Source organism: Theobroma cacao, chromosome 9 (genome assembly GCF_053813885.1).
Source record: "Theobroma cacao isolate CCN51 chromosome 9, ASM5381388v1, whole genome shotgun sequence".
Classification (NCBI taxonomy): Eukaryota; Viridiplantae; Streptophyta; class Magnoliopsida; order Malvales; family Malvaceae; genus Theobroma; species Theobroma cacao.
The window spans coordinates 15,458,364-15,473,749 of NC_142647.1; the positions used below are offsets into that span (position 1 = coordinate 15,458,364).

The 15,386-nt window shown below is 33.8% G+C and overlaps 3 protein-coding genes across 4 annotated transcripts; 1 reads left to right on the plus strand and 2 right to left on the minus strand.

Annotated features, from left to right (window-relative positions):
• Positions 1-1,355: 1,355 nt before the first annotated feature.
• Positions 1,356-3,113, plus strand: LOC18589337 (GDSL esterase/lipase At1g29660-like). Its single transcript, XM_018128404.2, has 5 exons — positions 1,356-1,625; positions 1,750-1,874; positions 2,050-2,292; positions 2,391-2,631; positions 2,754-3,113. Exons 1-5 carry the CDS (start codon positions 1,370-1,372, stop codon positions 3,038-3,040), a joined length of 1,152 nt encoding a protein of 383 aa, XP_017983893.1. The 5' UTR covers positions 1,356-1,369; the 3' UTR covers positions 3,041-3,113.
• Positions 3,114-3,978: 865 nt separating this feature from the next.
• LOC18589338 (uncharacterized) lies at positions 3,979-5,611 on the minus strand. Its single transcript, XM_007014261.3, has 3 exons — positions 5,462-5,611; positions 5,201-5,352; positions 3,979-4,606 (listed from the first exon to the last, which is right to left on the minus strand). Exons 2-3 carry the CDS (start codon positions 5,334-5,336, stop codon positions 4,230-4,232), a joined length of 513 nt encoding a protein of 170 aa, XP_007014323.2. The 5' UTR covers positions 5,337-5,352; positions 5,462-5,611; the 3' UTR covers positions 3,979-4,229.
• A 3,793-nt stretch (positions 5,612-9,404) lies between these two features.
• On the minus strand, positions 9,405-15,376 carry LOC18589339 (S-adenosyl-L-methionine-dependent methyltransferases superfamily protein). 2 transcript variants are annotated; one of them, XM_018127781.2, is made up of 9 exons: positions 15,226-15,376; positions 14,530-14,640; positions 13,833-13,959; positions 13,672-13,733; positions 13,104-13,262; positions 12,818-12,962; positions 11,756-11,827; positions 10,729-10,837; positions 9,405-9,854 (listed from the first exon to the last, which is right to left on the minus strand). In XM_018127781.2, the coding sequence occupies exons 2-9, from the start codon at positions 14,621-14,623 to the stop codon at positions 9,753-9,755; spliced, it is 870 nt and encodes a 289-aa protein (XP_017983270.2). In that variant the 5' UTR covers positions 14,624-14,640; positions 15,226-15,376; the 3' UTR covers positions 9,405-9,752. The 2 variants fall into 2 exon arrangements, with proteins under 2 accessions (XP_017983270.2, XP_088666112.1); XM_088809986.1 differs by having other exon boundaries at positions 14,530-14,636; positions 15,226-15,314.
• Positions 15,377-15,386: the final 10 nt, after the last annotated feature.

Consider the following 15,386-nt stretch of genomic DNA (forward strand, 5'->3'; position numbering starts at 1 on the left):
TTCGAGAAATGTGTGGTTTGTCAACCAAGAAAGAAATTCCAACAACATTATACGAGGATAATACTACTTGCATAGCATAGTTAAAGGAAGGATACATTAAAGATGATCGAATAAAACATATTTTGCCAAAATTCTTTTTCACTCATGGCCTCCAAGAAAAGGGTGATATTAGTATTCAACAAATTCGTTCAAGTGACAATCTAGCATATTTGTTTATTAAAGCCCTTCTTACTGCAACATTCGAAAAGTTGGTACAAAAGATTGAGATGTGCCGTTTTAAAGATCTTAAATAATGCAGTTGTCAGGGAGAGTAAAATACGCACTGTACTCTTTTCCTTCATCAAGGTTTTTCCCACTAGGTTTTTCTTGATAAGGTTTTTACTGAGACAGTATTTCATAAGCGTATTCTTAAAAAGAATGATGTACTCTTTTTCCTTCACTCGGATTTTTTTCCATGAGATTTTTTCCTTGTAAGATTTTAACGAGGCATATTCTTAATACAATAGATATTCAAGAGGGAGTGTTATGAATATTTTTGTGAATATTCATTTATTCTATTTATATCTAGATTTGATGTAAATTAGGTTGGATTAGGATTTAATCCATATAATCTCTAAGTGTTATCTTCATCTTGTAAATTCTATCAATAAAAGGGGATTATTTACCTAGAAATAGCCCTCTCAACTCATTTGTAAACACACACTTCAATAAAATCTCTTTTCTCCCCCTAAATACCTTCTTTCTTATCTTTAATTATTCTTTCAGTTATTTTTATTTGTTATTTTAAGTTATTTTTCATAACATATCCCAATTATTAAAATGATAATTTAATAAATATATTTTTCAATTATAATTAAAAATAACAAAACAATATTAAATATTAATTAAATTAAGTATTTATTAATTATTCATAAATAATTAACATAGTTACACCACATTTAAATGCAACACAAATAGTATAATATTGATCATCTATTAATATCAAAAGGATCACAAAAACTTTAGGTCTGCAAACTTTGCTCACAAAGCTAGAGGAGAAGGTATCCAGACAAATACAAAAAGTGTAGGTAGATGGAGTAATTAATACAATGACTGGTCAGATATTAATATATATATATATATATATAGATCAGTCACGTTTTATAATTCAACGCTTTCGTCTTCCTTGTGCTTATGTACGTTGTTCCTGTTGATTATTGCTGACTGTTACCAACCAAACCATCTCCCTCACTTGCTGGCCTCAACCTACCTCTCCTCTTTGGTCCTACCTTTCATCTCTCTCACCATTTATATTTCCTTTTTTCTGCTTCACTTGTTCTATAATTCTACCTTCCATCTCATTTTGCTGCCCTCTTCAGTTTAGTACTCAATGGCATTGGCATCTAAGTTTCAGCCATGGTGGCTGCTGCCTGTTTCCTTTTTGTTAGCGACAAACTTTCACGACTGCGCTAATGCAGAGCCGCAGGTGCCCTGCTACTTCATCTTCGGGGACTCATTGTCGGATGACGGAAACAACAACAACCTTGCGACGACAGCCAAAGTAAATTATGCGCCTTATGGGATCGATTTTCCTCGAGGACCCACCGGAAGGTTTACTAATGGCCGAACCATGCAGGATATCATTGGTTTGACTTTTCTTCCCTATATATACAAGATACTATATAACAACTGTTTGTGATATATAGAACTATTTGCTTGTGTCTTTTAATGTAATACAAAGCTTTCTGTATTAATATAATACAATGACAGTTCAACTACTGGATTTCGAAGAATTTATCCCTCCGTTTGCCACTGCAAGAGGCATAGAGATTCTCAAAGGTGTGAATTATGCATCTGGTTCGGCAGGAATTCTTAATGAAACTGGAGAACAACTGGTAATCATATGCGGTATTCATGGGGTCACAATGACAATAAATTTGCACCTCATCATCTTGCAACGCCCTTGTTCACTTAATTATTTTTCTTTTTAAAATAAATAAAAAAAAAAAAAGTCGGTAGCTTAATGGAGTCAACATCTAAAAATGCTATTCCTGTCTTTATACTGGGCAGGGTGATCGAATAAGCATGAACAAGCAGCTAAGCAACCACCAAATTATAATCTCAACAATGGGTGAGATATTGGGAAAATGTTCAGCTTCAAAGCTTCTTAGCAAATGCATATATGCGGTCCAAATCGGCAGCAATGACTACCTCAACAATTATTTCATACCGGAGTTCTACAACACAAGCCGGTTATACACTCCAGACCAATATGCTGCATACCTCATTGAACAATATTCACAGCAAATAAAGGTTTCAATAGTAGAAAAAAAAGGGGAGGGGGGGGCTTAGGTTACTATATTGATATAAGAATTCTCACGCCTGATTACTGTTTTTTTGCTGACCACTAGACTCTGTATAATGATGGAGCAAGGATGCTTGCCCTGTTTGGAATTGGTTCGATAGGCTGTACTCCAAATGCAATGGCGGTGTACGGAACGAATGGCTCTCTCTGCGTAGAAAAATTGGACAATGCTGCCCAACTTTTCAATGAGAGGCTTATATCACTTGTTGATGAACTCAATAGCAACCTAACCGATGCTACATTTACCTATCTAAATCCTTCTGGAACTGACACTGCAAACTCACTCGGTAATGTTGCCCTTTTTCTTTTCTCTTCTTGTTGCAGCAATACAACAGAATATTGGAACTTTCATCATACAATGAACAACTTAAAAAGTTTTCTTCCATTGTTCTTTTTTATCTTTTTCCAGGTTTTACAGTGACGAATGCTAGCTGCTGCCAAGTAGGGAGTGATGGAGAGCTTTGTATCCCTGATTCAGAGCCATGTGCTGATCGAAGTCAGTATGTCTTTTGGGATGCAGTCCATCCTTCGGACGCTTGGAATTTGCTCATTGCAACAGAGGCTTACACTAGTCAATCTAGTACCCAAGCTTATCCCCTCAATATTCAGAAGCTGGCACAGCTGCAGAGCGACGATGAAGGAGATGATGACTGTCCATGGAGTGTAGTGGGAGAAAGTTCTCGTATCGTCTTGTAATCTTATCTGTTAGTTTGAATGGTTGTAATATTTAGTCCCTCGTCTAAGAAATAAAGAACCATGCTTCAGACAATTGCCTCATTTTATCTGAATGAAACTGAAAGTCATGGATTTACATGATGTGCATGATGCTTAATTTTGAACAGATATTTAAAACTAGGGTCAAGCAACCTCCGGTGACAACCTCTAATGACAGACAATGTTGTTTTTGTTTTGGAAATTTCCTTAAGATTATCAAAGTTACAGTGTAGAGCCTATCGGTAACGGTGTGGCACATTTTAGAATCTAGGGGCGAATACTTCCTGGCGAAGCAACAAAGTAATTTCCTCAATAGTCCTGCAGGAATTGTAAGATCAAAAATCCATAACTAGAACCTTCTCTCAGCATACAGGGAAGTTGCAACTTTTCCCAAACTTGAATTATTTATCCTCTAAAATGATGAGAAGGAAACAACACGTGTTCATGTTTCACCTAGTCCTTGAAAGGAAAGGTAGAGAACTTTTCAAACAGATAATTGGGAATTGAAAGTTTGCTGCAATCACATCCTGCTCCTCCACCAGGAACTACTTCTGGCGTTTAAACCTATATTATGACCATTCCACAAGCATTCCACAAGAAAAGAAAGTGATAGTTAGAATTCATAACAGCATTCTCATCCGTTAGAACAGAACCGTCTGAACAAATGATCAATCTAAAGGACAGCATTTTACACTTAAGAGGAACATGAGAGCACATCAACAGAGTCTAACGCAAACTTGCTTACAACAAAATCCACAGTTTGAGACTAGAATTGGCAAGATATAGTCGCGCTCCGTTCATTTCCATCTAGGACAAATCTAGAAAGTTAATAGAGGGATGCTTCAGCCTTGGTTTTAGGTAGGTAATAGCCAATTTCCCCGGACTTGAGCTAGCCATTAAATTCAAATACCAACCACACATGCTGTTAATTTCAGTGACTTTATAACTGTCCTGTAAGATCATTAAGCATCTTTAGGATACAACAAATATGGAACCTGCTTTTCTCAAAAACTACCAAATAGATTTTACAACCGAATGTCTTAACATCAGAGAGGTTCCATATAGTAAGTCTTCTAGATCCCATACAGAATGAAAAAAGCTCATGTATATTACAAGTCTTCTACATCACACACAAGATGAGAAACTTCATGCCTACCCGCACCACCACAGATCAAGTATCAAAACCAGAATAGATGCCACGGTCCCTTAGCAACCTCTTCTCTTCTTCAACATAATTCTTCCTCCTACTAGCTTGACCAAGTTCTCTTTTCCGCTTCTCCTTCTGTGAAAAAGAAACATTCTGCTTCTCTTTTCGAGTTTGTACATTAGCCAGCTCCTCTGCATCCAATATTGCAGCTCTTGTTTTCTGTCTGTCTTCAAAAGATTCTTTAACCTCCCTGGTTTCACGACCTTCTTTGCCATTAGACCAAGACCAGTCTGGCTTCTCTTTTGGAGGAGGCACATTGAGGACAGATAGCCCTCCCTTATAGCCATGCCGCTTCAATGCTTCAAAATGCAAAGCAGCACTCTTTTGTTTCCCAGGCTTTGCTGTACATATACAGCTAATAAAGGTAAACCAGGTATCTTTTTTCTTAGGTCAGAAATACATAAAAATATATTTCAAAGGATAAAATACCAAAGAAATTTGCAATTGACAGGCACAATTTCAGTTGATATAACTCAAACCTTATCAGTACAATATTCATGCCATTGTACGGAAAAAATTTATAATGCTCAGACTTAGGTGTGGGTGTTAGGTGTGGATATGTGTTGGAGCATTAGGTAAGATTTTTGCTTAGTAGGCACGAGTGAGAAGATTAGTGAACTTTCAGATTTCTTTGTCTTGTTACTACTGATAACATTAATATGAGTAGACATCCTTGGGTCCCTTCGTTGTACAAACTAGTAAGCAAAATTATGATACTGCTACCTAACAACAAATGTGGTTCCTAAACGGAAGATAGAGATATTCCAATATACATACACACACACACACACAGAAGCATTGCTCATTTTTATCGTGATTTAAGTACCTACGAGTCGAGGCAGATATCAATTCCATTGAATTCAATTATAAAACGGAAAAAGAAGGAAAAGCCGAAAAAAATTCAAGACAAAAAAGAGAAAAAGAGAGTAAGATACCAGATTGAGATGATTTCTTAGACTTGGTGTTGGGAGGTCCATCTTCAGCTTCAGAGTCTGAATTTGAAGATGATGATTCATCAGAAGATGATGAATCATTTTCCTCATCATCGTTCCAAGGCATTGCCCTCTTCATCACATCAAACTTTAATCTAAAAAGAAATAAAAAAAAAAACTGTTAAACCAGGATAAAATTTATTAAGATTACAAATTCAAAATCACCAATTAAAAAATTGAAGGAAGAGAGAGAATTAGCAAAACCTGATTATCCCTTGATTGGGGGGGCTGTCGACTGTTTAGGGTTTTGGGAGGAAGGGGATAACAGAAATTAGATGTTTATCGTTTTAAAAGCCCACACCAGTAACACACTGATTCACGTCTTATAAGTCACGTGGGCAAGGCCACATCCAACAACATTTTTCGTAATTTATAAATCGATACTGCATTTTATTTAAAAATAGAAAGAAAAAGAAATACATACAAAATTTGAGGGGGGAAGGCAAACTACACGTGGCCAACAACTCAAGTTTTGGACCTTTAGATTGCCTTATATCAATTATTTACTATTTTTTTATATATTTAACAAAAAAATCTTTTTAGAAATAAAATTTGATAAAAGTATCCAATTTTAATAATGGAAATTAATGATAATCTATATAAAAATAAATGTAAGGTCTCAAATTAGCATATTAATATATACATTCTAAATAGCACAAAATTTTATGTTTGAGCTTTTAAATTTGATTCTATTTGTATTTGAATTTACCCTTTTGATTCAATTAGAATTAAAGATGCATGTAATGTATCCATAATATGTTTAATAGGATGATGTGATGAACAACTTCGTATGATTATATAATAATATGCCTAATCTTAACACTTGAAAATTATAAACAACCTTGACATTTATTATTACGTAATTGATAATTAATTTGATCTAATGTTAATGTAAAGATGATAATGAATATGAAAAAGTTAATCTAAGCTTTTAAAACTCAAATTTCAATTTTAGATAAGTTAATTTGATTTGTTTTTACAAAAAAAAAATAATAATAGTAAGTAGTAGAGGTGTCATGAATCAAATTCTTGTTCGGTCCATCTTTTAAATTAAATATTTTATTAGTATTAAAAAATTATATTATTAATAATTAAATGTTTATAAATATATTTAAAAATTAAAATTAATTAAAAACTAATATTTTGTTAATAAGATAATATCCGAAGCCGACTTGAGTTGGACCAAGCCGACAAGCTAGAGGGGTAGCTCAGTCCATAGACAAGTCTCTTAAGTAATAATATAATATACATTACCATTTGTTAAAAATAAGATAACAAGTGTCATTATTAACTGTAAGTGTTTCACTGATATATGATAATTTATTGACAGAATTTTCATTGGTAAATTTAGAGTATCCTAAACTAACATTACCTTTCGAATATTCTGTCAATAAAATTATCACTCAAATATTCTACCAATAAAGTAAATTATCGACATGATATTTAATCATTAATGTTGATGATTTTTTATTTGCTTAACGTTAATTCATTACTAACTAAATATCGACAGCTCCAATCCTGTCGATATAATTTCATCTACCAAATAGTTGTCGTTCGATCTGCAATTCGTCTATAAATATTGACGGATCGATGAGATCATTTTTTTTAAACATAGTGCAACTAAATGGAACCCTAATAAGTATCTGAGCATTTAGTTCATTGATTGGTACATTATTTTCTGTTTAAAAGAATAAGGTTCGAATCACACTTAGAATATTTCACTTAATTAATTTATTTATTTTTATAATTTTATGGTCACACATTAATTCAAAATTTTTTAGCAAACAAATGAAACGTTTTATTATCTCGTTTCATCATAAGGCATTCTGCAACTATCACAATGAAAATCAAATTTTAAAAGGAGTTCAGCAAGATTTTTCAAAATAAAAAAGCAAGCCGCAAAGACGAATTCTCTGGAGAATTTCAAGCTTAATTTGGAGCCTTAACTCTCTTCATTATTGTTTGATGGTATTGAATTCAATTCATTGCTAATTTATGCTAAAGTCAGTTATACATATTCATTATGATTTTTTTTAAATATTATGTCAATTTAGAATTTCAATTTGTAAAATTCTAATTCAAATTTAAGAAGTGAGTTGAGATGTACAAAGATAAAATTATTCTCACTGGATAATCCATGGTTTTGCGGACCTACTGTTGACCAAAAAAATAAAAATAAAATAAAATTCTTCATTTTATTCAAGAAATTATGCCAGGTCAACATTATCCATAATTAGTTTGCAATATTAGTGATAACAGTTCATTTTTCTTTATGATTATAGATACCAACTAATAGAGATTTGATGCTTAACAGAAAATTCCAAACAATATTAATTACATGCATTTGATGCAGTGGACCACCCCATTCCTCCTTTCTTTTCTTTTCGTTTCTCTATAAGTTCATCAAAATTCTGGAAACCACAAAGCCTCAAGGCATTGAAAGTTGAAGCAAAATGGTCAAGTTGTTCCAACTTTTTTGCATTTTCCTCATCCTCCTTGTATTCATCTCAGGTATTTTTCTACTTTAACTACATGCATCAAGTGGATTCGATTGCATCGATTCTTAATCAGACTGAAACGAAAAATATATGATTCAATTGAATTTTTCTCCAATAATTTTCATACTCAATGGAGTAATATTCAAAAAAATTTTGTTTATAGTATTTTAAGTACTGTTTTCATTATGATGCGTTGAATAGGAGAAACGTTACCAGTACTGGTGAATGGTGCACAATGTGAAGAAGATATGGGCCCTTGTAATGACCGTTGCAATTCAAAGCATTCGAATGGGAAAGGATGTTCAAGTGACATGTCTTCAAATGTGGCAAGATGCAAATCTATGTATGAAAGCGATGGTTTATCACCACTGAAACAGAAAAGATGCAATGTGGGGATTGGACCCTGCAGTGCTGCTTGCAATGATCAATGCTGTGAGCAACATTGTGCATATTTATTCGGGGGGCTTCAAGATGGTCATGGCGTTTGCAGTGGGCCTGGACCAATAGTTTATAATCAGTGTATTTGCTATTTTAATTGTTAGAAATATATAAAGATTTGTATTGAGAATTTATAATAAAAATAAAACGGCAAGTAAGGCTGGTGGTGTCAAAACTTGGTGAGTTGTCTCTTTGTGTTGGGTCTTGAATGTCCCAACCTGGATGCTGTGGCATGACGGGATTCATTGTTGAGATATAAATAGGCAGAGTTTTGGTTGTTATGGATGCCAAATCTGGGCTGTCTTGTGATGATCTTTCTGCAGGATATGTTGTATTGTATGGCTTCTTACTTGTCTCCTCCTGTCCAAGTTTTTTCGGGTTGATGTCGGTTATGACTACGCCGGTAGATTGCCGATGTGGACCTTGTTCTGTTAATGCTCCTCTGTGTGGGTATACATACCCCCCTTTCCATCTTCAGGTCGTAACAAAGTTTGGTTTATTATTCTGCTATATCTACATTATAGTTTTATGAAACTTTTAAGTGAAGTTTTCCAATTGAGTTACTTTTGAGGTTTATAGGAAACTTAAGTAGTATCCAACAAAGTGGTTTGAAAAAGGAATTTATAGTCTACTTCAGCTGCATTTTGAGTCAAGTCATATTGTCCTTTTCATATCCATCTAATATCTACATCAAAGTGAAATAAAACAATATGATTAAGATTAGATGTCATTATTAGCTTTATTATTAATTATCTTTCTAGTTTATGGACTATTTTGGGTTATTAAAATTGCCTCAAGATTCATTGTAAATTTTTCTTTTTAAATACAAAATCGACAATATTTCCTTAATTTATGTATCAAAATGCAAATAACCCCGAAATTTATTTGAAAAAACATATTCAAAGATGAATAGATACGTGTCTTCAAGATGTTACTGTCTCCTATCATCAATATTTTCTTGTGTAAACATTCCAATAGATAGAACTTGAGAATATGGCTTGGAAATATTGAGTTCAAGTCTTAAGATTAGAAATGTAAAATTAATGAGATGAGAGAAAATGGTCCTTTATTATATTAATGATAACTCAGGACCCAATTAGTCTCCTCATGCAACCAAAGAGAAAAAAGCAGAGGTTTCTTGAAACATATAGTTTAGATCACATGGTCAAGGTGACCACAGTACTTTGATAAACCTACGACATGATGTAGCAGATTTTTAACTTTAATTTCATTCAAGCAGTGAAGCCAAAAACACAGCCTTAAGCTGGAATGTTTCAAAAATGTTCCAACATAAAAGGCTGGAATCTTCAAAGTTTGCATTTCAATAGGCTATCTTTAGAGGAACATTTATTTCACGTCAACTGCTATACAAATAACTTCCTTGCCTAAGTAGACAAAAAACGAAAAAATGCATATCAGATCAACATGCTTAAATTTATATCCTACTCAATCTGCCATGCCATCTAATCCAAGATGAAGCAAGCAAGCAGCATCAGTTAGTCACAAAACTTTGAATCATAATTGATTATTGAAAAGGTTGGACCAAAACTTGTACGCCTTCAAATTTTTAAACCAGAGTGAATGGCAACCACTCCCCCAACCAGATTTTCATACTCAACCTTCTGAAATCCTGCTTCCGCAATCATTGAAGCAAATTTCTCCTGCATTCATAATTATTTATGAAAAATTAGATTGAAACAGGAATTAGCATCATGTCAATAACGAACTGGAAATAAGTAACTCACTTGTAATGAGATTTCTAGATTTTTCACATTTTATGTTCAAGTTGGTTTCCTAAGCTGTGTTAACAGGAAGTTATTTTGTCTTCAAGAACTAGAAAGCTTAATTTTTGTAGAGATGTCTGTCTATCTAGATGCCCATTAGCTGACTTTCAATAGAAACTATTTGTCTGCAGTCATAACACTCTATTTCCCTCACGACGAAAGTTTTCAAAGAAGCAGTGCAGGAGTTACCAAATACTTCCAATGAATGAATTAACTTTCTAAACATACTCTTTTTCTAGGGGTTGGTTGGCAAGGAAAGGTACAAAAAATGTTGAAGGACATAACAAAGAAAAATTCAGAACCATAGGAGGTAACAATTTTAAACTATTGATTAAAGGAACAAAATATTCATAAATGCGTTGATAAAGGCCCAAAGAAACTATGAACACTTATAATTTTAAGTCATGCTCTTTTCTATCACTTCCATTCTTTATTTCCCTCGACAAGATTTGAATCTAAAACTTCCAACTAACCTCTTAAACCAATTTCCAGCCATGTACCGTTCAAGATGAGTCATCTACTTTGATCATTATCTTCAATATATATATACTGTCTTACATCATGTTTTCTAGTAATACAACAAGCCCACCTTGATGCAATAACCCCATTTTATAGCTAAAATTATGGGGCCCAAACATTTTTTTTTTAAAAAGCCATCTTTACAAAGCAACTCATTTTTTCAGGTAACAAAATCCTTTGACTAATTGCATACTCAGAAGTCGTAATAAGGTATAAAGGACAAAATTATGACCTGTGGTGGAAAACGGCGGATACTCTCAACCAGGTACTGGTAAGATTCTCGATCACCTGCGACAAGCTCTCCCAGTTGTGGAATAACAGAGAAAGAATAAAAATCATACCTGCACAAGGGGAGAATAAAAACCAAGCCTTAAATAAGGCTAAAGTTACTCTTGACTGATAAAACTCCGAAAAGTATACAGAAAAAAAAAATAGAGTTGAAAGAAAGCTCCATTAAGACTAGTTGTGAAATAGTTTGTCACATGAATGGTGAAACCAAACAAGATTGATCATTGCCAGTTGTAACTTGAAATAAAATTCTTACTATTTTTCTGAAGCTTGTTAGCATGTGCACTAGTTGAGTCTAAAGAAAATAAACACCGATCAAGAGACATGACATCCGAACTTCAAGTGGTTCTGAGTTACCACTTCAAAATTCACAGAGAGGCGTACCATTGATTAAGTGGTTTGAAAAAAAAGGAGTAACCACTTTGGTAAAAATGAAGGATATCAGACGACTCTAAGAAATTAGATAAATTTCCAAGCTGTCAATTCACCTTATTTTTTTGTTGGGTGGGGGGGAGGGGGGGTCGGAGAATAAGAGATAGCCATCTCGAGCCACCAAATCATGGACATCAAGAAATGCGATCAACCATGTGACTAAGAGAATAAAAAGGCATTGCTTATAAACTATGATATCTTTATATTAATTCCAATTATCTACTAGGTTTTTAATATGACTAGCTTCTATTTGACGTGCAATTTTAGGTTAATCATACCATTTACTTCTATAACAACTAATCTACAAATTGCAATCAACAATTATTTTCAACTTCAGTTATCTAACCGATCTTTTTTTCTGTTCAAGTTTAATTTTCAAGATTCTCAAGCTTTGCTTGTCCAAAAGAGAACAAGAAAGATTCTCAAGCTTTTAGTTTCTAGGTTTCACACCGCCTAAGCCACTTTTACTCATGGTATATGTTTAAAATCTTCTTATCAAAATAGCTCTGATCTAAATGAAAACTGTGAAGGATACTCACAATTCCTTAAATACAGGAACTTCAACATGGCTCAGTTCAAGACAAAGAAATCTGCCCCCCCGTTTCAAAACCCTGAGTGACAGAAAGAAGCTAGCATTATATAAATTATAACACAAACCATATTCAGTTATGCAAAAGAACCAATTTTTATTTGTAAAATAACCAGGAAAGCAATGCTAGCAACGAAACAGTATCACATTGCATACAAGTGGGTTCACAAGTATGACACCAAGTATTGTTAAATTTAAATTCACGGTCAGTCATCCAATTAAAAGAAAAGAACGAAAAGTTTATTGCTGAAACCATTATGACTACATCTACAAAAATCAGCAGTGAGTTCTCAGAATTATGAGGTCAAGAACAAAGAAAAAGGAGCTGGCAGTGGAACAATATATCTCTTTGCATGCAAGCAGCTTCACGAGTATGACACAGAACATAATTAATTTCAATTCAGAGTCTACTGGATGATATAAAAGTTAAAAGAGATAATTTATAGCTGAATCATGGACCTAGAATTACACCTGCACCAAAACTGCAGCAAGTTCTAATGATCAAGTCAACTTCATACTTCAATTACAATATTTTGTAGTTATCTTCATAATTCATATAACACTTAAACTGGTTTGGAGCAAACAACAAACTCTAGGGCATACACATGGATGCTCCTGGGCAATTTGTTAGCCCCATGAATTCATGCCACAATCTGGCAGTTACATCCTTCCTTCTTCAAGCATTGGTTGAACAGCTAAGTATGTATTTCTAAAGTTTACTTCACCAAAAGTGAGAAATTTATATATACATATGCATATATGTTCAACAGGGCTTAAAAGGTAAAACATGTATTCAATTTCAGACTCTCTTGCCCATAGACATACCTAAACTCATGATTGATGTTGATCACAAGGATGAAAATGTCCCCTTTGTATCCAAGTTATAAAACAGGTTTCTCTAACTACTTTACATTGGTTTAATTTCTTAGAGGAAATTAAAATATATCAGATCCACGGATCAAATGCTACTGTGAACCATGGAAAAAGGAGGCCAAAAATGTTGTAATGTTACCTATTAGCTTCATCAAGAACTTTCTCTATGTGAGTAACGTTCCTAATTCCAAATGCAATGGTGTAACCATCCATTGAATTATCCCCAAAACTTAACACTTCTGCATCGCCTTGCACCCATGTGAGAGATTTGTCTTCTCCAAGACCTATAAGCACAAAGTAATGGGGAAAACAGAAATAAAGAAAAGAATTAGGGCATCCAGGAAAAGTGGGGTGAAATTTCCCCTCCTCAATAATTCTTCACCTCTAGGTAATTCATTCAATGGCAAGCTTATTCATTTATTCACCTCTCTCTACAGCGCGCTTTTTTCCAACATTTAACATGTTTGGATTGATGTCACATACATATATTTGAGTTTCTTCCTGTAAGCCATCATTGAGTGGATCTTGCAATGCTCTGCGTCTAATGCTGCTAATACTTTCCAGAATCCTGAAAGCAACATCACCTGCAAATTAAGCATTTTTAACCAGAGCTCAAAATGTGCATTTCAATATAGATCATGGAAATAGAATGAAGCCAAATGACACCCCGAAACGTGCCCCGTTTTGGTTTTATCAGAGAAAAGGACAGATAAATTTCTTATAAAGGAGCTTAGTTTCACATTAATGATTAGCTTAAATATTAACCAACTTCAAACTCCCCTGGACACCCTACTAGAAGTATTATTTAATGTACTTAAGCTGTCCAAATTAATCATCCATGTCTTAAAATTATACCATTTAGCTTCTTTTTTTTTTTCAATTTTGAGTTCTTAGATATTTCAGTTTTCCATAAAATATTTCTTGTTTCCAACGGCTACACTTTCTCCACTGCAACAAATGCAATACATATTTTATTTCAGAATGCGAGCCTACCTGTTCCACCAGCTACATCAAGATGTTTCATTCCTGGAAATGGGCTCAGTTTGGAGACCAGTCTGGTAAATTAAGCAGTAGTCACAAAACGATGCAGAAAAAGCAAAGCAGATGACTAAAAGGAAATCCTAATAAGTAGAAAGAGCCATAGAAGATCTAACCTATCCTTCCATAGTCTATGTAACCCGGCACTCATCAAGTCATTCATGATATCATAGTTTGAAGCAACATTGCTAAAGACTTTACCAACCATTTGGCTTTTCTCTTCTTCTCGAACTTCTTTAAATCCTGAAAATATAACACTAATAAGCTTCATTCCATAGAAGCCAATGATAATGAAAAAAGGTAATTCAAGGAACCCCAAAACATGTATAAGGTGAAGTGTTTGAGAATTAAGAGCAAATATGACTGTGGTTTATGGATATGGAATGTGTAGCAGATATGTAATAGGAACAATTGTTCACCTTTGGGTTATAACACATAACTACTTCCCAAACCCAAATTTTCATGGACCCATCTTTGGATATCCTATTAAGCATCAAACCCTCTAATTCAGGGTTGGTGTGCTACAAAATATAGCTCTCTGTCACATTTCCATCTAAAGTTAAAGTTGCCTGCAGTAATTCAGATTTCCACATTCCACAGCACAAACAAAAGAATAAAAAAAAGAAAAGAAAAAGAAGCACCTACAAAAGCAAAAAATCTCAGGCAGCAGTGTTAAGGCATCTATTCAGACTTAGAAAAATATATAGAGATATTCTAAGCTGTTCAATTCAATTGATTGAAAAAAATGAATAGTAAAAATTACATAAAATATATATATATTTTCTGTAGAGAAAGAAAGTGGTAGAGAGATACCAAAACTTGTGGCATGTGAATGTAGTAGAGAAGCAGAAGATAGCATGGATGAAATTTTACTCCTGAAATTGTTAGTGACCAGCCTGAGCGCCATTCTTCTACAGGGACTGCCTGGTTAAAGAAGAAAACTCACATTCACTTTCTAATTAAAGCTGCATGAGTTCTCTATATTCAACAAGATGGAACAAATAAAATTCGTACGGCTTTTAGCCAATGAATATCAAAAGGGCACGTTTCGTATGAGAAATATTGAAAAATAACTAATAAATTTGGAGAAAACATATCATCTATCCCTTGTTGTTTGGCTTAACTAAAACCCTCAATATTCAAAAGAATAATACCATTTCCAAGCTGTGGGTGTGTTATATAAGATTCCCAGTTGGTACAAATTTAAGTTAACTGAAGAAACATAACCTTATTAACCCAGAAAAAGGACCAAATAAATCATTCAAAAAAATACCAAAAATCTTGTGTCCTCACTGAAATGGGATCCCATTCCTAAATTCTATTCTTGAATATATGAAATCAAATAAAACATACAACATCGCCACAAACCCAGAGTACAGAATAGGCAAAATATATAAACAAATAAATAAAAGGAAAAGAGACCCATAAAGGAAAAACATGAAATCAAAGTTACAACTTCAAAAGAAAAACCCATTGAAAGAAAAATAAGAAGCAGAGTAAAGAAAAGACCTTTGCCTCAACGATGGTGCAGCGGGTGAGTGAGTTGGTCTGATGTGAAATGTCCTTTTTTTTTTTTTTCTTTTTTGGCTGATTTCCTCTGAAATAATAAAAAAATTCGCGTACTTAAATGGCTAATTAGGCCCAGACAAACACATGTCGAGCGTCCAGCT

What these genes read in the sequence shown, in the direction of transcription:
- LOC18589337 (XM_018128404.2), top strand. Translation starts at nt 1,370, where the DNA reads ATGGCATTGGCATCTAAGTTTCAGCCATGGTGGCTGCTGCCTGTTTCC. An exon ending in AACCATGCAGGATATCATTG is followed by an intron (nt 1,626 to 1,749) that starts GTTTGACTTTTC and finishes ATACAATGACAG; the next exon opens with TTCAACTACTGGATTTCGAA. An exon ending in ATGAAACTGGAGAACAACTG is followed by an intron (nt 1,875 to 2,049) that starts GTAATCATATGC and finishes TATACTGGGCAG; the next exon opens with GGTGATCGAATAAGCATGAA.
- LOC18589338 (XM_007014261.3), bottom strand. Translation starts at nt 5,336, where the DNA reads ATGAAGAGGGCAATGCCTTGGAACGATGATGAGGAAAATGATTCATCA. An exon ending in TAAGAAATCATCTCAATCTG is followed by an intron (nt 4,607 to 5,200) that starts GTATCTTACTCT and finishes GTATATGTACAG; the next exon opens with CAAAGCCTGGGAAACAAAAG.
- LOC18589339 (XM_018127781.2), bottom strand. Translation starts at nt 14,623, where the DNA reads ATGGCGCTCAGGCTGGTCACTAACAATTTCAGGAGTAAAATTTCATCC. An exon ending in CATAGACTATGGAAGGATAG is followed by an intron (nt 13,734 to 13,832) that starts GTTAGATCTTCT and finishes TTAATTTACCAG; the next exon opens with ACTGGTCTCCAAACTGAGCC. An exon ending in AAAGCGCGCTGTAGAGAGAG is followed by an intron (nt 12,963 to 13,103) that starts GTGAATAAATGA and finishes TTGTGCTTATAG; the next exon opens with GTCTTGGAGAAGACAAATCT.